The sequence below is a fragment of the Leucoraja erinacea genome, chromosome 21 (genome assembly GCF_028641065.1).
Source record: "Leucoraja erinacea ecotype New England chromosome 21, Leri_hhj_1, whole genome shotgun sequence".
Lineage (NCBI taxonomy): Eukaryota > Metazoa > Chordata > Chondrichthyes > Rajiformes > Rajidae > Leucoraja > Leucoraja erinaceus.
Genome location: NC_073397.1, coordinates 10,826,005 through 10,850,901, shown reverse-complemented (window position 1 = coordinate 10,850,901; position 24,897 = coordinate 10,826,005). Strand labels below are relative to the sequence as shown.

The 24,897-nt window shown below is 42.3% G+C and overlaps 1 protein-coding gene across 6 annotated transcripts in view; it reads right to left on the bottom strand.

Annotated features, from left to right (window-relative positions):
* Nucleotides 1–24,897, bottom strand: part of rbbp8l (retinoblastoma binding protein 8-like) — a 69,970-nt gene that overhangs the window by 8,186 nt on the left and 36,887 nt on the right. For 4 of the 6 annotated variants that reach the window (XM_055652099.1, XM_055652098.1, XM_055652097.1 and 1 more), the window contains 8 exons: nt 24,544–24,704; nt 22,326–22,387; nt 19,004–19,140; nt 15,720–16,167; nt 13,483–13,591; nt 12,054–12,115; nt 6,433–6,562; nt 1,000–1,129 (listed from right to left, as the gene is read on the bottom strand). In XM_055652099.1, coding sequence (XP_055508074.1) covers nt 1,000–1,129; nt 6,433–6,562; nt 12,054–12,115; nt 13,483–13,591; nt 15,720–16,167; nt 19,004–19,140; nt 22,326–22,387; nt 24,544–24,704 — 1,239 coding nt within the window. Of the gene's footprint in view, nt 1–999; nt 1,130–1,965; nt 2,182–6,432; nt 6,563–12,053; nt 12,116–13,482; nt 13,592–15,719; nt 16,168–19,003; nt 19,141–22,325; nt 22,388–24,543; nt 24,705–24,897 lie in introns of those variants that run through there. The other 2 variants (XM_055652102.1, XM_055652101.1) reach the window with 2 other exon arrangements.

Below are 24,897 nucleotides of genomic sequence, written 5' to 3'. Positions count from 1 at the left end.
AAAATGAATTGACCTTTCTTTGCACTCACAATTTGGTGCACAACTGCATGTGAGGATACCACATCCACTGGCGCCACCTATTGTAACCGAACTAGCATTACATTTGCACCATAACACTTAACGAAGACTTCCTACTAATGGTGGCATGCAAAAACTGGGCAAAAAGTTCTAGTGGAGCTGTTATAGTTGTACACCCTTCCATTCTTGCTGTTACTATCTATGGCTAAAGCAGATCAGTAAATTCAGCTAAGCAGTCTAATATTAGAAGGCTTCATGACTACAAATATTATTTCAGTCCCACTGAGGCTCAATCTTGGTTGACTCCTCCACTTACTTTCACCAGCACCGTATTAAGACTACTTGGGATGGGTGATAGATGTTAGCCTTGCCCCCCCACATTCTGAGATGAACAAGAACAAAACCAACTCACAAACATGAAAGAAATTCACTATGTTGTGGCTGCCAAGTTGCAGAGAGAGGAAAGATCGCTGGTTTGATCCGTTTTCTGTGCTCAGTAATCTTGCTATTTAATACAGGTGGAATAATCTTGCCATGTAACAAAGATGGAGGAGGATTCATGGTCCTGTCGATGTTGGAATCTTGTGTAGAACATAAAGTGCTCGATGAACTCAATGGATCATGCAGCATCTCCAGAGACATGTCTGAAGAAGGTTCCCGAGTTAATAGCTGAATTCCAGCGGAGACATGTGAGTGGCTTCTTTGACATTAACGCTGCGTTTGGCAGAATGTGGCATCAAAGGAAAACCTTCAAAGGGGGGGGGGGGGGGGGGGGGGGGGGGGGGGGGGGGGGAGGGACAAGGGGAGGGTTTCTAGAAGTTGCCTACAATTGAAGGATTCAATGTTCATACCACCGGGATGCAAACTACCCAAGCAGAATATGAGGTGCTGTTCCTCCAGTTTGAGTTTGGCTTCACTCTGGTTATGAGTGACATAGCCCAGGTACCAAAGAGCTTAGAGTAGTTAGTAATGAGTGCTTACCTTTCTGGAGCCAAGTCCGGAACAGATGAAGCTTTGTCTTCTGATATGTTTGGATTGCATTGTGAAGCATGTGTGTGCGATGGCTGAGTGGATTTACATTTTTTAATTCTTCTTCCCCTCTTGTACGCAGCTATAAATAAGCATATAAGTAAATATGGATATATAGGATGTTCAGGAGCAGCTTCTTCCCTACAACCAATGTTAAACATTACAACCTCCAAATAAGTACAGAACTATACAGATTTGGGGACTCTTTTTGCACTATTATTGTCTATTTATGTGTCTTTGTTTTTATATACACAACTTTTTTTGCTTTATTATGGGTTTTACAGATGATGATGTTTAGGTATCTGTTGTGCTGCTGCAAGTAAGAATTTAATTGTTCCGTTTCGGGATGCAACACAATAAAACACTCTTGACTTCACCATGGCTTCTTCATAGCTCAAGTGCTAGCAGTCAATTAAATGGCGAACAAATAGATAGGAAGAAGACACAAAATACACGCATGCATTCTTCAAATTAGATGCAATTTGATCACATCAATTTTGGTCAATATTATCCCACAAGTTTTGTCTCTTAATTGTTGTCCTAGTTCCCTCACCCATCTACTTTCGCAAAGGGAAGGCTCCAGGATGGAAACCAAGTTATATTCTTGTAGAGAGTTGCATCACACATTGCTCACTCTGGCTGCATAATAAAGATGGAAATGCTTAGAATTGATACTGATATCTAATGAATTATTTTACGCTTGGGTTTGCAGCAGCAATAGAAGTGAGTGGTATGAATCACAAATTCAGCAATAGCAACACAGGCAAAAAGATGAGAAAAGTAAAGAAAATTGCATGGTTCATGCAGCGCAGGCAGCGAGATTCCAAAGGTAAAAACATTTAACTTAATGAACATTGAATTTTGGTGTAATGTTATTCAAAAATCATATTTCGTGTTGCACAAGCTGAAAGATTCCATATTTTGATATCTTTATTCTATTTTAATTTTCACATAACAAAGTTGCGATCACCTGGACCCGCATAAAATATTTCAGTAGGTAAATGGATAAAAGGCTCCACAGTAGAGGTCCTAGCACAGATCCCTGACGAACTTATGCAGGAAAGAACTGCAGATGCTGGTTTAAATCGAAGGTGGACACAAAATGCTGGAGTAACTCAGCGGGACAGGCAGCATCTATGGAGAGAAAGAATGGGTGACGTTTCAGGTCGAGACCCTTTTCCAGACTGAGGAACTACACTGGTCACTGACATCCACCCTGAATATTGTCCTTCCGCCACAACCCTCTGTCTCCTATCAGCAAGCCAGTTCTGTATCCAGATGACCAAGTCACTGTTAATCCTGTGCACCTTAATCTTTTGGATCAGCCTACCGTGGAGAATTTCATCAAATCCACATAGACAACATCACCACCCTAACCTCACTGATCACCTTTGTCACCTCCTCAAAAAAACTCGATCAAATTAGTAAGACATGATCTGCCATGTACTAAGCCATACGGACTCCCCATGGGAGAATTTGTACACACCGCCTCTCCCTCCCAGTGTCCTGTACTGCATTGATTCCTTAACCCACATTACCAAAACATAAATTAGCTGGCAATGTATAATATTAATGCATCTATGTGTGCATACTGACTGCGTCTTTCCCCATCAAGTCACGTGGATGTTATTGTCATATGCACAAGGTTAGGTACGTACAGTGAAAATCTAGCTTTGCAGCAGCATCACAGGCACATAGAACCAGCTAAACTCATAAAAACACAAATTATAAATACACTACACATAAATTCTGCAAGACAATAAAAAGAAAAAGAAAGACTGCAAAGAAAAGACATTAGTGCAAAACACCATTAGAAAAAAATGACCATGGAAAAAAAAAAAGAAGTGGTTCATTGTGTTCCAGTGTTGAGGTGGGATTAGGGCTGTGCAGGTTTGTTCAAGAACTTGATAGTTGTAAGGAAGTATCTTCCATGGAACCTCATATAATTGTGACTAGATATGCAAAGTACTCATTAACTAAAATATTTTGGAATATTAAAAATGCTAAAATTAATATTCTGTGATTGCTTCATTTTGTATTTTGTGTTTATCAGATTTAGTTTAGTTGAGTTTAGAGATACAGCATGGAAACAGTCCCTTCGGCCCACCGAGCCTATGCCGACTATCGATCACCCGTTCACACTAGTTCAATGTTATCCCACTTTCCTAATTCCGACCCACCAGGTGCAATTTACAAAGACCAATTAACCTCCAAACCTGCACGTCTTTGGAATGTGGGAGGAAATCCGAGGACCCAGCGGAAACCCACGCAGTCACAGGGAGAACGTGCAAACTGCACACAGACAGTACCCAAGGTCAGGATCGAACCTGAGTCTCCGGTCCTGTGCTGTACGAGATTATTTATAATTTGTAAAATGTATTTTATTCTTACTGAATGAAAGCAGATATTCAAGAGGTTGTTTGATCTAATCCCTCTATTCCGTTCTAATTTATTGTTAATATGTTTAGAGATTTTGACTTCACATGCTAACACCCGTACGGTAACAGTGTTGCAGTGTATTCCATATCTGAAGCCACAACCGTACAATGCATTTAATGCTATTGACCAAAAACAAGCTTCACCACTCAAGTTTAATTATTTAAAAAATATGCTTGCTTACCCTAACTCCAAAAGGCCTAAAGAATTAAGAATCTTCTAGATAAGGTCAGAACTACATTGCAAACCTCCCTAAAATGTTTCCTTTAGGTAAAGAGCAAAGTAGAAACTTTGCTTGCCTCCATTGTGCCATTTTCCCCATTCAAAGCATTTTAATCAGAGCAGATCCAAAGCTAAATCTGACCAGGCTTGGTTTTGATTTAACTCTACAGAACCACCCATGTTTGAATGAGCTAATCGAAAATAAGGCGAATACCTTTAGCTCTTTGCAATGTCATTCAGTCTCTGAATGCAAAAAAAAGAAATGCTCACTATTCTTAAACAACAAGCCCATTGCCTCATTGCAATCTCTTATCTTCATTTTGTAACAGGAGCTTCACCCTGAAAAACCTCATGCGATACTAATTAAATGTTGAGTTACAAAATGGCATGTTGTTTTGAATTGAAAGTAAATAAAGGACTTGTTTAACAAGTGCTTTAAAAGAATTCTGTGCTGATATCACTGTCTCCAGAGGCACAATCATTTTGTAATTAATTAACAGCAAATGAAAGGTGTGCGTAAACTCACAGTTAAATGTCTGCCTCACCCTTTCTGCATATATTCATCATAAGTAAATGTAGACTGAAGGTTATTTCAGAGAAATATGTTCTCTGGACCCAGATAATTGGGAACTCGCAATGCAGCTATAAATACTTGCAAGCAAACAATCAGGGCGGCACGGTGGGGCAAGGGTAAAGTTGCTGCCTTACAGCGCCAGAGACCCGCGTTTGATCCTGACTACGGGTGCTGCCTGTATAGAGTTTGTACGTTCTCTCTGAGACCATGTGGGTTTTCTCTGGGTGCTCCGGTTTCCTCCCACACTCCAATTGGCTTCAGTAAAAATTGTAAATTGGCTCTAGTGTGTAGGATAGTGCTAGTGTACAGGGATCACTGTTTAGCGCGGACTCGTTGGGCCGAAGAGCCGTTTCTGCGTTATATCTCTAAACTAAACTAAACTAAACTAAACTAAAGAATCCGTAAATACCATAATAAATGAGCACAGTTGCCAGTTTGGGGATTCCAGTAAACATTCACCTTCAATTTGATAATTAGTTGCACAAAAAACACCATAATATTTCCTGAAATTACTTACAAATGTGTTTTAGGAATTGTTAGTCAGAGAGTCATACAGCATGCAAGGCATAGACAGGATAGGCTGCCAGAATCTTTTTCCCAGGATGGAAATATCAAATTCTAGAAAGCATAGCTTTAAGGTAAGAGCAGCAAAGTTTAATAGAGATATGTGCGACGAGTATTTTTACACGGAGGTTGTCAAGGGTTATGGGGAAAGGTAGGAGAATGAGGTTGAGAGAGAATGATAGTTCACCCATGATTGGAGTATACATGATTGGGTCGAATGATCTACCTCTGCTCCTATGACTTATGAACCTATGAAAGCCTCACAAACAGGCGGGATTTGTTGGAGCAGGCCATGGGTAGTCTGGATCAGCTCATCAGCTGCCTGGACCCTCCCTGCCGTCGTCCTATTGCTAGTTCCGGTACAGTGCATGTTATACTTCCAGCGTTGTGCTTGCTGTATGTTACACAACCCCCGCCAAGGTGAATAGTAGCACTTGTCCCCATCTGAAGAACCGAGAAACAGGAGGACATGGTGAAGAGGAAAGGGGAAGGGGGGGGGAGACAATCTAGAAGATCCTTTCCTGCCTGGGATGTCCATGAAGAATTGATTCAACTGTGACACCAACAAATGGAACACCAATGCACGGTGTGCCAGAGACCCGAATTCGATTCTGACTACGGGTGCTATCTGTCCGGAGTTTGTACGTTCTCCCTTTCACCACGAGGTTTTCTCCGGGTGCTCCGGTTTCCTCCCGCACTCCAAAGACGTACAGGTTTGTAGGTTAATTGTGTTCGGTAAAAATAGTAAATTGTCCATAGTGTGTAGGATAGTGCTAGTGTATGGGGACCGCTGAGCGGTGTGGACTCAATGGGCCGTTGGGCCTGTTTCCGCGCTGCATCCCTAAACTAAACTAAACCAATCTCCATTCACTGTCCTAGCTTTCCTACTGCCACTCTCCATCACAGTGACTCAGTCACCACGGAAACTTAATATCCAACACAAAATACTTTCTTAAAACCAAATTGAAAGCTGAAATCAAGTCATACAGTATGTACACCTAAAAAAGCCCAGCAGACGTAAGGAACTGCAGGTGCTGTAATCTTGAGCATAATACACAGTGCCGGAGTAACTAGCAGCAACAGTTTCGGGAAATGGACAGAAGATATTTTGATTTGTGACCCTTCTGCTATTGGGAAGAAGATATTAGAGACTGAACACTAACATCCAGCTTTAGGAGCAGGTTCATCCCTACAACCATCAGGTTATTAAACAAATAATCTCTGAACTATATAGACTTGGGGACATTATTTTTTACTTTGCACTACTATAGTCTATTTACTTTACATAGTCTATTGAAGAGGAATTTATTTGGTCAGTGGGTGATGAATCTGTGGAATTAATTGCCATAGATGGCTGTGGAGGCCATGTCAATGGATATTTTTAAGGCAGAGATTGATAGATTCTTGATTAGAACGAATGTCCGGGGTTATGGGGAGAAGGCAGGAGAATGGGGTTGAGAGGGAAAGATAGATCAGCCATGATTGAATGGCGGAGTGGACAGAATGGGCCTCAATAGTAGAATTCTGCTCCTAAATGCTATGATTTCTAAACTTAAATACAAATCTATCTGAAACTGCTCCACTCTTACCAGATGTCCAATAGTCCTGAGGTTTCTTCTTCTTCTTTTTCCTCGGTTGGGCAGCACTATTTTCTGCTTGTTGCTTCTCATTTTCGGGTTTAATCCTTTGCTTCTCGTATATCTCTTGAAAATCAGTGGCCTAATATGGTGAAACAAGCAAATTCAGAATGGAAAGCCACCAGCCATAAAACCTTGCAAGAGTCACAGTTCTCTTATCTCAGCGATCTTTATCCTTGGACCATTTCAATGGCATTTAATAAAAAGCAGATTTATTTACTCCCTTGACATAAAACAAGGAATGGATGCTATTCTTGAAACTACTTGGTCACTTTTAATTTTTAATTGGCTTGTTAAACAGATCCCATTAGATGGTTTCATATTGAATATGAAGATTATATCATCAGCAGCATGTAGGAAGGAACTGCGGATGCTGATTTACACCGAAGATGGATACAAAATGCTGGAGTAACTCAGCGGAACAGGCAGCATCTCTGGATAGGAATGGGTGACGTTTTGGATCGAGAGAAGGGTCTCGACCCGAAACGTCATGCATATCTTCCATCCAGAGATGCTACCTATTCCGCTGAGTTACTCCAGCATTTTGCGTCTGCATAGCAGGAGGCTGTGGGTAATTAGGAGAATCTGCCACTTGCCCTTATCTCCCCTCAGCCGCCAACAAAAGCCAAAAAATAAGCAGGCATTAAAACATTAATCACAAAGTATTCAGACCCCTTCACTTTTTTCACATTTTGTTACTTTACAGCATTCTAAAATGGATTAAATTCAATTTTTTAATATTCAATCTACACACAATACCCCATAATAAAAATGCAAAAAACAGGCGTTTAGAAATTTTTGGAAAGTAATTAAAAATAAATAATTGAAATATCACATTTACATAAGTATTCAGACCCTTTACTCAGTACTTTGTTGAGGCACCTTTGGCAGCGATAACAGCCTCAAGTCTTCTTGGGTATGATACTACAAGCTTGGCACACTTGTATTTGGGTAATTTCTCCCATTCTTCTCTGCAGATCCTCTCAAGCTCTGTCAGGTTGGATGGGGAGCATCGATGCCCAGCTATTTTCAGGTCCCACCAGAGATACATGATCGGGTTCAAGTCCGGGCTCTGGCTGGGCCACTCAAGGACATTCACAGACTTGTCATGAAGCCACTCCTGTGTTGACTTGGCTGTGTGCTTAAGTTCGTTGTCCTGTTGGAAGGTGAACCTCCACCCCAGTCTGAGGTCCAGAACGCTCTGAGGCAGGTTTTCATCAAGGATCTCTCTGAACTTTGCTCCGCTCATCTTTCCCAAGATCCTGACTAGTCTCCCAGTTCCTGCCACTGAAAAACATCCCCACAGCACGATGCTGCTACCACCATGCTTCACCATAGGTATGGTATTGGCCAGGTGATGAGCAGTGCCTGGTTCCCTCCAGATGTGACGCTTGGCATTCAGGCCAAAGAGTTCAATCTTGGTTTCATCAGACCAGAGAATCTTGTTTAGGTACCTTTTGGCAAACTGCAAGCGGGCTGTCAGGTGCCTTTTACTGTGAGGAGTGACTTCCGTCTGGCCACTCTACCATAATGGCCTGATTGGTGGAGTGCTGCAGATATAGTTGTCCTTCTGGAAGTTTCTCCCATCTCCACAGAAGAACTCTGGAGCTCTGTCAGAGTGACCATCGGGTTCTTGGTCACTTCCCTGACCAAGGCCCTTCTCCCCCGATTGCTCAGTTTGGCCGGACGGCCAGCTCTATGAAGAGTCCTGGTGGTTTCAAGTTCTTCCATTTAAGAATGACAAGGTCCACTGTGCTCTTCGGGACCTGCAATGCTGCAGAAATTGTTTTATACCCTTCCCCAGATCTGTGTCTCGACACAATCTGTCTCAGAGGTCTACGGCCAATTCCTCCGTCTTCATGGCTTGGTTTTTGCTCTGACATGCACTGCCAACTGTGGGGCCTTATATAGACAGGTGTGTGCCTTTCCAAATCATGTATTCCATGTCTCTACTTTTAGGTTTTATCTGCAGTTCCCTGTCACCACAATAGCACAATCCACGTCCCTATTTACTAGTTATTAGCCCTCACTTTTCTTTCCCTTACAACAAAGATGAACTAGTTATCCCTCTATGTATTATTAAACTTACGATTTTTCTATCCGATTTTAACTCTCCGACTTCAAGGACCAAAATATTCAAACAAATCAGAAATACAATCAAATCATTTTGGTTTTGTTAACCTGGAACAAGTAATAATACAAATCTTGGCAAATCTAGCAGCCTTTCACAATGACTGCTGAAGGAAAATCACAGACTATGCAACATTAGTGATGCATTGTACAATGATCTTAATCTGATTTTAACTACCCCTTAAGTGTCACGATATTTTACCCTCTCGGACAGATTCCCTTTGTTCTACCCACCACCATTTGCACTATCGCATCTATCTCAAGCCTAAATTATTCTTCTCTCTCTCCGATCTGATGAAGGGTCCTGGATCAGAAACATTAATTGGTTTTCCTTCCACAGATGCCTGACCTGCTGATTTAGAGGACCATAGCATCAGTTAAAAAGTCATTGAGAGAAGACAGCACAGAAACAGTTCTTTCAGTTCACCCAAACTGCACCAACTACCAAACACACACTTTTACACAAATATTATTCTAACCAATATTATTCTCCTCACATTCTCATCAGCTTCCCATTAAGAACTTTTTTCCCCCCAGCACCTTCTGGCTGTATTATTAATAGTTGCTAAATGACCTTGCACTTAACAGGAACTAGTTATCTGATCCAGTCCACATACTCAGAATCGGAACAACTCTATATCAATATATGAATCGCAAAAAGTTAATAGGCAGGTTCAACAGGCAGTTAAGAAGGACGAAGGAAGGAACTATTCTCCACTGCCTGCACATGATCCATATCCCTCCATTCCCTCTATAATCCATGTGCCTTTCTGAAAGCTTCTTAAACTACACTGTTGTTTCTGCCTCCTACAACACCCTGGCAGCATGTTCCAGGCACCCACCAGTTAAAACCCACACATCTCCTTGAAACTTTGTTTATTTCACCCCTAAAGCCCTGTCCCACGGTACGAGTTCATTCTAAGAGCTCTCCCGAGTTTAAAAAAAAATCAAACTCGTGGTAAGCACGGAGAATGAACGTAGCGGGTACGTCGGAGCTCGGGGACGTCTCGTAAAGCTAATGGCAGGTACTCGGGAAGACTCGCTAATGGCAGGTAAGCACAGGAAGACTCGTGAAGATTTTTCAACATGTTGAAAAATGTCCACAAGAGTGCCGACGAGTGGCCATTACCGTAAATCTCCAAGTTCGAATCAGGGCAAACTCGGGAGAGCTCTTGGAATGAACTCATACCGTGGGGCAGGGCTTTAAAGCTATGCCTCCCTAATATTTGACATTTCAACCCTGGGAAAAAATATTTCTGACTGTCTATCCAATCTGTGCCTCTCATGATTTTATATATATTTTTTCGGTGTCCCCTCAGCCTCCAAACCTCCAAAAACATTCCAAGTTTGTCCAACCACTCCTTATAGCTAATATATTTTAATCCAGGCAGCATTCTAGTAAATCGCTTCTGCACCTTCTCCAAAGCCTCCACAACCTTCCTATAATGGGACGATCAGAACTGCACATAATACCCCACATGTGGCTAAACCAAAGTCCTAACAAGCTGCATCCTGACTTCCTGTTCCTTATACTCCATGTTCCATCAATGAAGGCAAGCATACTCTATGCCTTCTTTCAAGAACGGAACTCACTATCAAAATATGGAGGGGACGGGGGACACAATTTTGGGGCGGACACGCACGCATGCGCACACTCACACACGCGCGAGGCTTCGGAGGCTGAATCCAGCGCTAAAAACGGTGATTTTAAAATCGGGATCACAAAAACCTGGGGGGATGTCCCCCACCTCTCAAAACATGGGGAGGACGTGTCCCCTCTGCCCCCCCCCGGGTTTTCCGCCCCTGCCTTCTTTACCACTCCATCTACTCATGTTGCTATTTTCATGGAGCTATGGACTTGCACCCCAAGATCCCGTGCACATTAATGCTGATAAGGATCTTGCCGATAACTGTATACTTTCCCCTCACATTCGACCTTCCAAAGTGCAACACCTCACACTCACTCGGGTTAAACTATGTCTGCCATTTCTCTGCCCATTCTTTCTATTTATCAGGTGAAGTTTTCCAATAGTCAGAATAGAAGTGTTCATCAATGGATTCCTCCCCATGTAAAAATCCTTTGGTGCATAAATTTGACAAATATGTACTAAAAAGAAAATATGGTGTGAGACATGATTAATACATTCATTATAGGCACCTTTGTTTGGATTTCTAATAACATCATTGATCTGTGTTACTTTAGAACATGATCTAACAACAATACAAACATATTTATCATGAAGCTGCAGGTTATGATAAAAAAAAACATAAATATTAATAAGAATGTAACATTCCCATTGGAGGCAAAATCAAATGGCCCATTTTCTACAATGTAAAACTCTTCAAACCAGATATCAATACATAGACAGCAAACAGAAGGAGGGAGATACATGTGAACTGTGAATTTACCAGTCTCTGCTAAAAATATAAATTTTCATTTCCTCTCCTCAGACCTCCCAAATATTTAGTTAATACAAAATCTGTAGGAATAACATGGAGACACAAGAGGTTGTGAATGCTGGAATCTTGAGCAAAACACAAAGTCCTGGAAGAACTCAACAGATCAGGCAGCATCTCTGTAGGAATGGACAGGCAACATTTTAGGCCTGGACTTTTCTTCAGTCTGACCCACAATGTCACCTGTCCATTCCCACCTCAGATGTCGCCTCACCCACTGAGTTCCTCCAGCATTTTGTGATTTTCAGTTGGAGGAGCATTTGGCCAGGATATACCTTTCGAAGCCATAATAACTGCTCTGGTCATATAACAGCATCGTGGTCCCACTGTGTAACATTCAAAAATGATTTCTATAGGTGAATATATTATTTCCAATTTATGCTGTTAAATTTCAACCAGTGACGTTATGGGAAACACCATCAAAAATCTTGAGCACAATGTACGATTCTTTACATTCTGCTCACAGCAGAGTTCATGAACTGTAGAAACAAGGAAATGCAAATGTCGGTTTAAACAAAAGGACACAAAGTGATGGAGTAACTGCCACACACCCAGATTCAATCCTGACTACAGATGCTGTCTGTATGGAGTTTGTATGTTCTCCCTGTGACCACGTGGGTTTTCTCCGGGTGTTCCAGTTTCCTCCCACACTCCAAAGACGTCCTGGTTTGTAGATAATTGGATTTGGTAAAGTTATAAATTGTCCCTAGTGTGTAGCACGGACTCGGTGGGCTGAAGGGCCAGTTTCTGCACTGTATCTCTAGACTAAAAGTAAATTAAACTCGGTGAATCAGGCAGTATATTTGGACATCATGGATAGGTGACGTTTGGGGTTGGGACTCATCTTCAGACTTCCTGACCCGAATCATCACCTATCCATGTTCTCTAGAGATGCTGCTTGACCTGCTGAGTTGCTCCATCACTTTGTGTCCTCAGAGTTCATGAGCTTATTTGTGGATTAGACGACCTACACTTTTTGTACTAACCTCACATTGAGAGAGAGCAGGTGAATCTGACTTGCCGTTCAAAAACTGAAGATGTACCTCCACTGAATGAAGACAAAGAAGGTAGTGAATTGCATTGTAATTTATAATCTGCACATGTGTTAACCTGATAGAAAGCAAATTTGTATTTCTATCTACTGTAGTTTTTATTAATAATGAGGAAAATTCAACAGCTGTCTTCTTGGAGAATAACCATTGCAGTTTTGAACAATTTCCTGTTTAATAGAAATAACCTGAATTTTCAAAATCATACCCGCTTTCAGAGGCTTACTCATGTTTTTTTGAGGTGACGTTTATATTCATAACCACCTATTTACAAGCAACTTCTGGTAACTGTCAGCCCGATTAGGACAAATTGCTTTGTAGCCAAACCTATGTAGCCAAAACGAATTATTTAAATTCTATTAACAACGGTAAAAAGGTGAATTCCTGATTTGAAAATAGATTCTTTTTTTTTTTGTCGGATTTATTTTTCTGCTGGGAAACCTATAAGTGAAACCTCCATCAAACATACACCAATCAGTAATTACCGGATAAGTCAGTGAGAAGACAAAACACAGACTTGTTGCCATGTGACCATGAGCATGTTAATTCTTGCCTCTGGTCAGCAGTTGTGGTATCATCCTTCCGACTTGCAAATCATACATGGATGAACAATGGCAGGTCGACTTTATCAGTGGGACATGAACAAGCAGAAACAATTGGTCTGCCAGGGCAGTTCTGTTTGTAGAATTTGGGGAGAAGATAAAATCGGGCCGTGTGGGTTTTGAGGAGAAGGGCCTCAATCCAAAACGTGACCCATTCCTTCTCTCCAGAGATGCTGCCTGTCCCGCTGAGTTACTCCAGCATTTTGTGTCTATCATGGATGAACAAAGTACTTTTTTATTCTTTGGTCTACATAATCCATTGCACGGGAGCATTTAGTGTGAGAATTAGATATAGCAAAGTCATAAATTAGTTTGGGGCGGCACAGTGGAACAGCGTTAGAGTTGCTGCCTTACAGTGCCATAGAACTGGTTTGTCCCTGACTACTGCCACTGTATGTACGGAGTTTGCATGTACTCCTTGTGACCGCATGGGGTTTCTCTGGGTGCTCTGGTTTCCTCCCACACTCCAAAGATGTATGGGTTTGTTAATTGGTTTCTGTAAATTGTCAATTCTCCCTAGTCTGTAGGATAGTGTTAGTGTATGAGTTAGTGTGATCGCTCATTGGCATGGACTCGCTGAGCCATAGAGCCTGTTTCTACGCTGTATTCCAAAGTCTAAAATCTAAAATAAATTCAAAGGTTTTAGAAAGTTTTCACTGCACCCGACAACCTGTGCCAGCTTTCAACCCCTTTGTAAATATTAACTGAAATTGGAGATTAAACACTCAAAATTTCTATTGACGTTTGAAGATTAATATTCTTACCAGTTGGACTTCCATCATCCCTGCACTTGAGTCTCTTTGTGCACAGTTTCATTCTAATTCTCCGATTGTCATCTGGATCCCTGGATCTAGAAGTGCTGTCATATTGTGCCTGCAAGCAGATATATCTGATCCTCCATCTCAACTCATATGTATAATTCATACAGATGCAAAATACATCTATGCTTAGTCCACATACTTAGAAGAGCAATGCCATTTTGCCAAACTGCACAATATAGTGTGTAGATTAATTTGCATTTGAGGGCTAATACCAACTGCAAAAGATATGTGCTTACATTCGTGAATGTTTCTTAATTTTAACTGCATTCATATCAATTATATCACACGACCTATGGATACCCCTCTTCACCCCATGGTGGGGGAATCGGGAAAAATATACACAAGGCAAAAAACAGTACCCGATAGTTGTCTTCATAAGTGATGGACAATTTCCCTTGAGAATTTTACAAGGACGTATATGTATATATAATTGTTTATGGTCACATTTGGAATTATTGCAATCATGATTACACGTTTAATATTTTCCTACCCAGGATAAGTTTAGTTTTACATGATCTGCTGAGAGAATCGTATTTCATGGTAAAATACTAAGCTGTTGAAAGTTTTACGGTTGTTTTCCCAAAGTGTCTATTTAGCTTGTCTATGACAAAAAATCTCTATTCAATTCAAAGCTATTAATTTGCTATATTAATGACAATTCTGTTGTCATTATTACAGAGAATATTATTGGACACCAACCATGGAATTTGTTTTTTTCTCTTCATAGATGCTGCCTCATCTGTTGGGTTTTTCTGTGACTTTTATGTTTTTAAGCCAAAGAATGTTATAATTGGTTCAAAGAATGTTATAATTGGGTGCCTGACAAAAATGCTGGAGAAACTCAGCGGGCGAGGCAGCATCTATGGAGTGAAGGAAATGGGCAATGTTTCGGGCCGAAACCCTTCTTCAGACTGGTATAATTGGCGCAATATTTTTACTAAATGGGGGACAAAGGAAGGCAAGGAACAACATATAAAACAACAGTGAAAGACATATGGGCAGGTACAGCTGTAAAATGTTTTTCATTTTAATAATCTATGGCAAAAGTTTTTATTTTGGTTTTCCATTTAACAGTTTTTGTGATTTACTTTTTATTTTACTACTTACGTTATTTATTACTGTTTCCAAATGTCTATGCATATCAGAGATACGAAGAGACATTGGAAAAATGGGTTAGCCTTGACAGCCCTGCCCCCCCCCCCCCCCCCCCCCCCCCCCCCCCCCCCCCCCCCCCCCCCCCCCCCCCCCTCCCCCCCCCCCCCCTCCTCTCCATCAAGCCTTGTTGGCTGAGAAAGGCTACCGGAGGAGTGTTTACGGGAATGGCTTATTCTGGTTTCTTTATGGACTTCATTAAGTCATTCAGGAGCGACTGCCTTTCATGGACTGGCAGTAGGAGCCTGTGATTGTTTAGCCAAGCAAGATCAGCACTCCAGATTTAACTGAAGTAATTTTGGGTATAGAGAATCAGGGAGATCACTATCAGGGTTGAGGTCATACTAGTAAAGTTTAGGACATTGCTCTTAAGTGCTCATCTCATAATATTGCAAAGATTAAAGGCTGGTCTAAAGTCATGGAAATTGTGCATGTTTAGAGTGTACTAAAGGGAATAAGCACAAAAGTTAAGGAAATAACCGATTTCTCTCACTATCCTTCCCTTCATCCTTGGTCCACCTTCCCCTATATCCATCCCTCTGGCATTTCATTTCACTCCTCTTTCCTAATTTCATCAAGTCATACAGCGTGGAAACAGGCCCTTCAGCCCAACTTGCCCACACCGGCCAATATGTCCCAGCTACACTAGTCCCACCTGCCTGCGTTTGGTCCATATCTCTTCAAACCTGTCATTTCCATGTACCTGTCTATTTCTTAACTATTATCTGACACCCTTTTGTCTCCTTTTCATCTCCAGCCTTTGTCACTTACTCCGCCCATGTGCCAGTCAAACCACCCCCCCCCCCCCTCCCCGCACCTGTATCCACCTATCACTTGCTAGGCTCTTTCCTACCCTCGCCTCTATTTTCCAGCTTTAGCTCCCTTAGTACAATCAATCTGAAGTCCTTCTTCTCTCCACTGATGACATGAGATTGATATGCTCCATTCTGATCAGTAGCTGTTAAAAATGAGGATAACAATACTTCATATCACTGATACTTTATTAATTACAAAACATGATAACACACCTTGATGTTCAAATTCTTGTACACTTTGTCTTCATTGTCACTCATTTTTAATTCATCTTTGGGACTCAACACTTCCTGTGCCTTATCTTTGTCTCTACTGGGTGCTTCACCACTCTTTGTCTTGCCGACTGGTTCATAAGAGTGCATATTGTCCTTGGAAGTGTCACTCACTAAACCATCATGAGTGCACTTCTTCAGGAGAGGTTCTTCCAATTTTGCCTTCTTAGACTCAAATTGAATGGACGATTCACTTCCATGTGTGGACGAATCCTTATTTTTGCAGTAATCTGATAAATCCAAAGGTTTCTCCCCAGATGCATTAGCATTTCCCTCAGAATTTTTACAGCGGCCATTTTGACTTTCCTCAGTTTGTATTTTGTGTATAGTGTTAGATTGTTCTGCGGCAGACTGGCTTCTCCTGTAGCCTTTAGACCAATTATGTGCCTCCCTGTAATCAAGATGAAAAATCAAATCACATTCATATCGTTCTCAGAATTATTTACAAAATAAAGTGAGCCCACGTGGCCCAGTGAGTGACATTAATCCCATCAGTCCCATTCCCCCAGTGATTTCCTTGTAACTTTGTGTCCCAGACACACACCTTGTCCCCCAGACACACACCCACACTGCGGGTTATTTGCAAATGCCAATTAACCCAGCAACCAGCATATTTTAGGATGTGGGAGGGAACCATGGAAACGCCACACTGTTGTCACCTGAGGTCAGAGTTGAACCTGAATTGGCAAAGCTGTGAGGCAGCAAATCCTGCTCTGCTGTTGTGCCAATTTACATATTGTCATTCAAAGCGCTGACCTTCAAAACGTTTTACTTTGAATGGTATGGTGTGGTATGGTAATTTATTTGTCACATGTACTGAGGTACAGTGAAATTCATTTTTGTATAGAGTCAGTATTAAGTATTGCGCAGCAGCATCCCATAATAACACAAACTCAAGAAACACCGAGATTGTAGATTTGAGCTACCCTTAGAACAATATTTGGTTCTTCAAGAGCTTCAGACTTGTACCAAAAACTGAGAAGAGGTGGGCAAATGGGTCAAAAGTAGCTGGGAATCTTGGTTGGCATGGACGAGTTGGGCCGAAGGATCTGTTTCTATGCTGTATCACTTTATACTTTATCGATACAGCAAGAAAACAGGACTTTTGGCCCACCGAGTCTGCGGCAACTGGCGATCACCCCATAAACTAGTTCTATCCAACACAGAAGGGACAAATTTACAATTTTCACTAAAGCCAATAAACCTACAAACCCGTACGTCTTTGGAGTGTGGGAGGAAACCGGAGCACCCAGAGAAAATCCATGCAGTGACAGAGAGAATGTACAAACTTCATACTGACAGCATCTGTAATCAGAATCAAATCCCAGTCTCTGGTGCTAAAAGGCAGCAATTCTACCTATGTCACTATGCCATCCCCTAGTCTCTCGGATTATGATTAAGCAACTTACCAAATTGAAACTGGTTGGATGAACTTCATGTGAGGTTCAAATTACAAATAAACGGTATTGTATTGTATTGTATGAGTGGAACATTCCTTCACTGGAACTGGCAGGAATTTGTTAACGTGGAACATTATTCTGGCTCATTTCCCAACGTACTGGTATAACTATCAACCAGGTATCTGCCTAAGATGAAGTGTGTGTGGAGTTGTACTTTGTAAAACAAAAAGAACCAGAAAAAGGGGACAAGCCTGGCTGTCTCAGAAGATGCTTACAGCTCTGGTGTGCAAACACTAGAGATTCTACTTCCCTGCTGTAAGAAGTCTCAACCTGTCCATGCTGACTGAACTGATGCAGGATGTCCTGAGGTTTCTTGTTCTGTATTAGCATTACATTTGCATAGCATTACGTCCAACTGCTGGGTAAAGGTTGCGTATAATGTGCTCAGATTCATGGGGATGGGCGTTGGAGGTGGAGAAAACAGAGAGGACCTTATTGTTGCTGAAGCCCTCAGAAAGATACCAGGATAGAGCCTGGATGATGTTGAGAAAGATTCTTCCAGTGCAGTCTTCCCAACATACTTGGATCCTCAGCATCATTTCAAAATGCACTCCGAGCTTTAGTGGGGGTGGGATAATTCTGCATTTCCTGTTATAGTGGCTCTTTGTGTGAAATGTCTGGATAGAGATACATTGGCACATATCAGTCCGTCACTAGCAACTTGATAATATGGGTGTTTATACTAGCACTGAGAGAGACATTGATTATTGTTAGAAGACCATCATCCCAATGGCCATCTCTGAGAGTGCTGTGGCTCCACAGGAGTCACTGCCTCAAAACGTCAGCCAGCATCATCAGAGACTCACACCACCCTGGCCACACTCTCATTTCATGGTACCTACCATCAGGAAAATGGTATAGGAGACTGAAAACGGTAATGTCCAGGCTCAGGAGCAGCTTCTTCCCAACAACCAACAGACTATTAAATACTACAACCTCCAAATAAGCTCCGAACTACATAGACTTGGTGGCATTGTTTTTGTCTTTGCACGATTATTGTTTGTTTGTTTCTTTTTTCTAAATATAGATCTTTGTGTTGCTCATTATGGTGTTTACAGAGTTTTAATTTTACATATCTGAGGCGCTGCTGCAAGTAAGAATGTCATTGTTTTGTTTCGGGACGTGACGATAAAACACCCTTGACCCTTGACTCTCGACTTGACTTTCGAGATGGGGCTATGCATGAGCACATACAGCTGCACAAGTGCCGGGCTGAGCATACATGTATGATGTACTCAGGTGAGGTGTGATTGTGGGAATTGCTAACCTGTAATGCCATCTGAAACTTTCTTGTCCACAATATATGAGGACCGACCTTATGTATGTGGTGGCATTAAAAAAAACATAGGCCAATGGACAATCAGAGATGCAATAGTTGTAAAATCTTTGTCTGACTTTGCTTGAGTGATGTTTGTTCATAAGTTCATAAGTTATAGGAGGAGAATTAGGCCATTCAGCCCATCAAGTCTGCCATTCAATCATGGCTGAGATATCTTTCCCTCTCAACCCCATTCTCTTGCCCTCCCCATAACCCCTGACACCCATATTAATAAAGTTTGTATGGATTTTCTAACCAGTTTTCTATCCAATAAATTATTTATGTTTGTAATTAAACTTTGTAAAGACATTCTGTCCGACTGTCCTTTGGTTGCACAGAAGGATGTTTTAAAAATATATCAGTATTTGAATAGCTTTTCTAAACTTCCATGAAGAAAACGCATATTTCTTTCATCATTAACTACCTGCAACCACAGAAAGGTTACTCACTCGTAATGCCTCTGCTCTTGGAGTTTCATACCAAACTCTGCTGAAGTAACATCTTTCTCTGATGTACAGCAAGGTGTAGAGCTAGACTGTACTAGTGCGATTGTTCCATGCAACTGGTTAGATATTCTTTGAGGATGCTGGAAGCCAGGAAAAATATTGTCAGCGGTGAGATACCACGTGAAATAGAATTGCAGTTAATGTAGTTACAACAAAAACAACTGGTATTTTAATAATCGATTCAATTCAATTTAATTCAAGTTTGTTGGTCACATACTCAATTATACAGGTATAACCAGTAGTGAAATGTTTAAGTGCCTGCCCAGTTGTGCATGGTTCCCCACTTACACATAACCCACATAAAACAATACCCACATATAACACATAATAAATATGTACTCCATAGATACCACATAACCCACATAAAACTATACCCACATATAACACATACCCCATAAGTATACCACATAACAAGTAGTGCTGTTACAAGCAAAGTGACAAGTGCCGTGGAACACCTGTGATGACAGCATTTCCATCCAGTTCAGTCCCATGTGTGTGTGTTTGATGGTAGCGGGGTGGGGTGGGGCGGGGGGTTTGGGCAGGGGTGCAGATGCTGGTGAGGAGGGTGGGGAGGGTTTGGGCATTAGGGGGCTTGGGGGGGGGGGCGCGGGGCTCAACTCTAACTTAAGAAAACCTTACCTGCATTCTGTGTCATTTGAACCCATTGAATTTTCTTGCTTCAACAACTCCAATACCATCTCCCAAACTCAAGACGTCTACCCCCACCAAAAGTAGCCTCTGCTTAATTCTAGAAACAAAGAACTACAGATGCTGGTTTATACCAAAGATAGACACAAAGTGCTCGAGTATCTCAGCGAGTCAGGCAACATCTCTGGAGAGAAAGGATGGGTGACTTTGAGGGTCAGGACCAGCACCTTGTGTCTTTCTTTGGCATAAATCAGCATCTGCAGTTCTTTGTTTTTTCCACCAAAAGTACATTGGTAAAAAAGACACAAAATGCTGGAGTCACTAAGCAGGTAGGGCAGCATCACAGTTCTAGGGAGAACACAGTTATGCCCCTGTTCCACTTAGGAAACCTGAACGGAAACCTCTGGAGACTTTGAGCCCCACCCAAGGTTTCCGTGCGGTTCCCGGAGGTTGCAGGTGGTTGCCAGAGGTTGCAGGTAGTGGAAACAGGTAGGGAGACTGACAAAAACCTCCGGGAATCTCTGGGAACCGCACAGAAACCATTGGTGGGACGCAAAGTCTCCAGAGGTTTCCGTTCAGGTTTCCTAAGTGGGACGGGCATTAGGCGACGTTTTGGTTTGGGACTATGCTTCTCCTAAAGTACATTGGAAGCAGGGGCATTGAAGACTATTGCAGGCACATTTTCTTTCAAATCAGAGACCGTCCCGACTCGGAAAAGTATCTCTGTTCCTTCATAATGGGAATTTTCTCATTCTTGTAACCGCAATTACATCTAAACCAAAAAGATGACTGACTGCCAACTTCTCAAGGGTAATTACAGGTTGCTAATAAATGCTAGCCTAGCTAGTGATGCTCACATCATAAAAAGAACAACTAAAAAAAAAAAAAGTCCAAGGCACTTTATCAAACAATAACATTAACAGCATTCGAGACTGAGAAATGGAAGTGATATGAGGAACGACAAGCCAATCCCTCGACAAAGGTTTAAATGCAGGAAGCACTTTAAAGAAGAAAAGCAAGAAATAGAGAGTCTTAGGGAAGGAATTTTGCAGCATAGAGTTAGGGCAGCTAAAATGATCAGTGGGCAGATGGAGTGGATGGTGAGGAATGGATGGGACAGCAATGAAGACACATGGATGTGAGAATGAAATGTATAAAATGGAGCAGCTGTCAGGGTTGGCGCCAGGGTGGGCTGAGAACTACAATCACGAGTCAATGTAGATTTCATCAAAATGTAGGCAGCAGGGATTTAGATCAGGTTTAGGGTGCAAAATAGACCTATCAATCAGTGCAGAAGTCCTAATGAGGACGAGATTGGCTGCCTTACCCAGTATAGGTGCCACATTTTCGGGGGGTGGTGGTGGGGGGAGGATTTCAAATACACTCTCATGATTTTGTCCAGATTAAATGAGGCACCGGACTACCAGTGGCTGGAAAATTGGTGATGGATCTGTAATTCAGCTAACTTCAGACATCTTTCTGTGAGGGAATGGTGACAGGGTGTTGGGTTTGTGTTTGAGGCCTAAGATGGTTGATTCAACTTGCCTCCATCTTTAATTGTAATAAAGTGCTGCTTATTTATTGAATGTCACATAAAGTATGTTCCAAGTCTGAGACTGAGGACTGATGGTGAGATAGAGCAGAGTGTGGTCAGTGTCTTTGGATGAGATCATTAGTTGTTAGTGGCGATGAATTGGGTTGACAAAGCATTGCAGGTGACGCAATTGGCTGCTTGAACTCCGCTGGGTTACCTCATTTGTTGTGTCTCCACTGTAAAAGATTCTCTGGCTTTGACAGACACAAAGAGCTGGAGTAACTCATCTCTGGAGAAAAGTTATAGATGACATTTTAGGTTGAGACCCTTCTTCAGACTAGTCCCTTCTTCGCTTCCAGTCTAAAGAAGCCTTTTTGGATTATCCGTTTTCCCCTCATCCATTCTGAAGAAGGATCTCGTCCCGAAACATCACCTATTCCTTTTCTCCAGACATGCTGTCTGACCCGCTGAGTTACTCCAACTTTTTGTGCCTATCTTTGGTTTAAATTAGCATCTGCAGTTCCTTCCTCCACATTCCCTCCTACCCGTCCCCTTCCACCTCTACGCTCCTCTTTGGCTTTACATTTCACCCCTCTTCACTCCTTATCTGACATATTATTGCCTCTGTTTAATCTCTAGCCTTTGAGACTTGCCCCACTCTTCTTCCAATCACCCCCGTCACCTGTAGACAGGGATTGCAGCTATCACATGCCAAGCTTTGTCCTACCCCCTCCCCTCTTTTCCAGCTTCTTCCCACTACAATCAGTCTGAAGAAGGGTCATGACCCAAAACGTCACCTATCCATTCCCCCGTCAGATGCTGCCTGATCAGTAGAGTTACTCCGGCACTATGTTATGCTGAGGTACGTTGTTTGTGTCTTTGAAACTGATGGAGGGATTGAAATGCAGTATTCGGGAAAGGTGGGCATTGATTAGGGAAAAGATAAAATGATACAGGATTTTTGACAGAAACTATGGGGAGGGGGTGGGGGGGGGGGAGAGGGTGGGGGGTGGGGAGGGGGGGTGGGTGAAGAGTAGGTGACAATTTACAAAGGACAATGGGATCAAAACAGCTTATACTTACCCAATCAAACATTGAAAGGTCAGGCAGATTGTGACAAGGTCTTTTGGGGTTGGTGAAGCTTTCTAAAAATGAAAACAGAAATTGGAATTGGAAAATATTAATACCAAGTAGAGGGTTTTGACCTTCTTCTACAATTAAATATAACTCAACATGAAGAGATATCTGAACATCCAATTCATTCTTCTGTACTTGCCCAGAGTGCTGGAAATGGCTCAGTGGTCGTACATTTGGCTCTGAATGAGGGATATGTTGGTTTGAGCCTGCTCCAAAAACTTAGAGTCAAAATCTAAGCATTGTTCAAGATTGGGTCAGCCTCTTTTTCAGAGACATGGAAGTTGCAAGTTGGCGACTCGCTGCGTACCGTACGAGAAGAGAATCTATTGTGCCCGTGCATAGTATCATTTGGAAAGCCTGCAAGACAAGCTTGCACACATGTCATACTCACTGACAGAAGAAATGTCGATATACTTCAGTTCTAAATAACTGGCTCCTTATCTCATAGCTTATCTCCTTAGCTGTGCCCCATTCATAAAAACATCCAAACATCTACCCTGTCAAGCCCTATTAGGATCCTGCATGTTTGAATGAGGTCGCCCTTATTTTTCTAAACTCCAAGTAATACAGGCCCAAACTATTTAGTCTTTCCTCCATTTACATTTAATTGCAAAGAGGTAGCTCCAACAATAGTGGCTTCTGAAGACCTTTGGCAAGGCTCCATTAAACAAATTTAGATCATATTCTTTTGGGCTGTGGATGGGGGGTTAGTTATGAAGATAAACAAAGTAGGAATAAATGGGTCAGTTTTGGTTGGGAGGCTCTGATTAAGAGAGTGGGGGTGGGGAGGGGGGAGAGGGGGTGGAGACTTGGTTGGAGGGGGGGGTGGGGGGGGAGAGAGAGGAGAGGGGGGGAGAGGGAGGAGGAGAGGGGGGAGGGGGCCCCCCTCCCTCTCTGCCCCCTCCTCCTGCCCCCTCCCTCTCTCCCTGCCCTCCCTCCCTCTCTGCCCCCCTCCTCTCTGCCCCACTCGCTCCCTCTCTAGGGAGTGGCGAATATTGGGACCTATGGGTGAGTGGTGGAGTATTGCGTTCGGGAACCAGCCCTCCCCTGTGACGCCGCACCCCCCATCCCTCAATCTCTACCCCCCTGCCTCTCCCTCTCCACCCCGCTCCCCCTCCCTCTCCACCCTCCCCCCTTCTCTAGCCGTGCCTGCGCAGTTGGGGTTATGCGTGAGTGGATAGGGCGGGGGGTGGGGTAAAAGGAGCGAATTAATAATATTAATATAATATCAAGGTAGGGTTAGTGTGTGTGGGGGGTAATTTGTGTGTGTGACGCCGATGGCTGCCCCCCCCCATCTGCAACTGTGCATTGAGGGGACGAGACCCAACAGGTCCCCCTTGGTCTAGTGTATATATAAACGTAATCACATCAGAGGGGTTGCCGCCTACTAAATGCTAGTTAAGGATTTGCCTGTCTTGTATCAATGCCATTTTACCAGCAGTTACAGTTGCTGGCAGAGTGATTAGTTATTTCCTCACTCTTCTGAAGGTTGTCAAGATTTAGGACTGAAGAATACCAGATTTATTTACTCTGTGATTGGAAATGAAGTTGTCCCGCAGAGAGCGGTTGCTGCTTTAGGCAACCGAAAGCTTATTGTACTGTGGAAGATGTCCCTCTGCTAATAACCTTCCTGTGCTTCCTGCAGCGGTTCTACTGACGTGAGGCTGGGCCACGACTTGGCCATGACTGGGCTCTGGGGAGATCACAGCAGAGCCTGACAAATAAAGCACTGTTGAACCATATTGCCTTCACTCAGCCTCTTCACGTTCCCCCACTGCCTTGTAATTGAGAACAGCAACGTTTATTTGCAGAAGGAAGCTTTGTGTGGTTCCTCATTATTGTCTTGGTTAGCGTATGCATATTGATTGTTGACTATCAAGACGTACTGTCCTACATCAAACAAAGCAGCTGACCCAGTGGAAGGACAATGCCTTTCTGAAGCAGGACATAAGGAACGTCAGACATGTTGAAATCAAAACATTTAACTGTTGGCTACTCTTTCCGTGATTGCATCATGAGGAAAACTGGCAACAAAAGAAGAATGTAAATGTACAATATTTGGAAAATGATAGAAAATTACGTACTATGATTTTCATGAACACAGATATTAACATGAATAATTAACAGTAAGAAAATGTTTGGCAAATGTACTACATATGATTACCTTGTGAGGGAAGCCTGAAGTTGTGTTTGTGCCTTTGATGCTCCGACATTGGATTGTGAACGGCATCCAAACTTTGCTTCCGTCTGTGGTTCAAGGATGAATCAAAAGATATGCTATTGTCTGACAAAGAGCGGTTTCCCCGGGAAGTACTATGACTTTGCCTGTCAAAAGCCATACTTGTTAAAGAACAAATTAATAATATCCAACAAAGGCATCAGATTTTGACATTGCTAATTAATGTCACATTACTTGTGCTCTCAAATATTTGTAAAATGACAACAGCAATTTTAACTTAAAATGCCTCGAGAGATACTAACCGAAAAAATGTTTTACGCCATATCTAGAAAATACAAT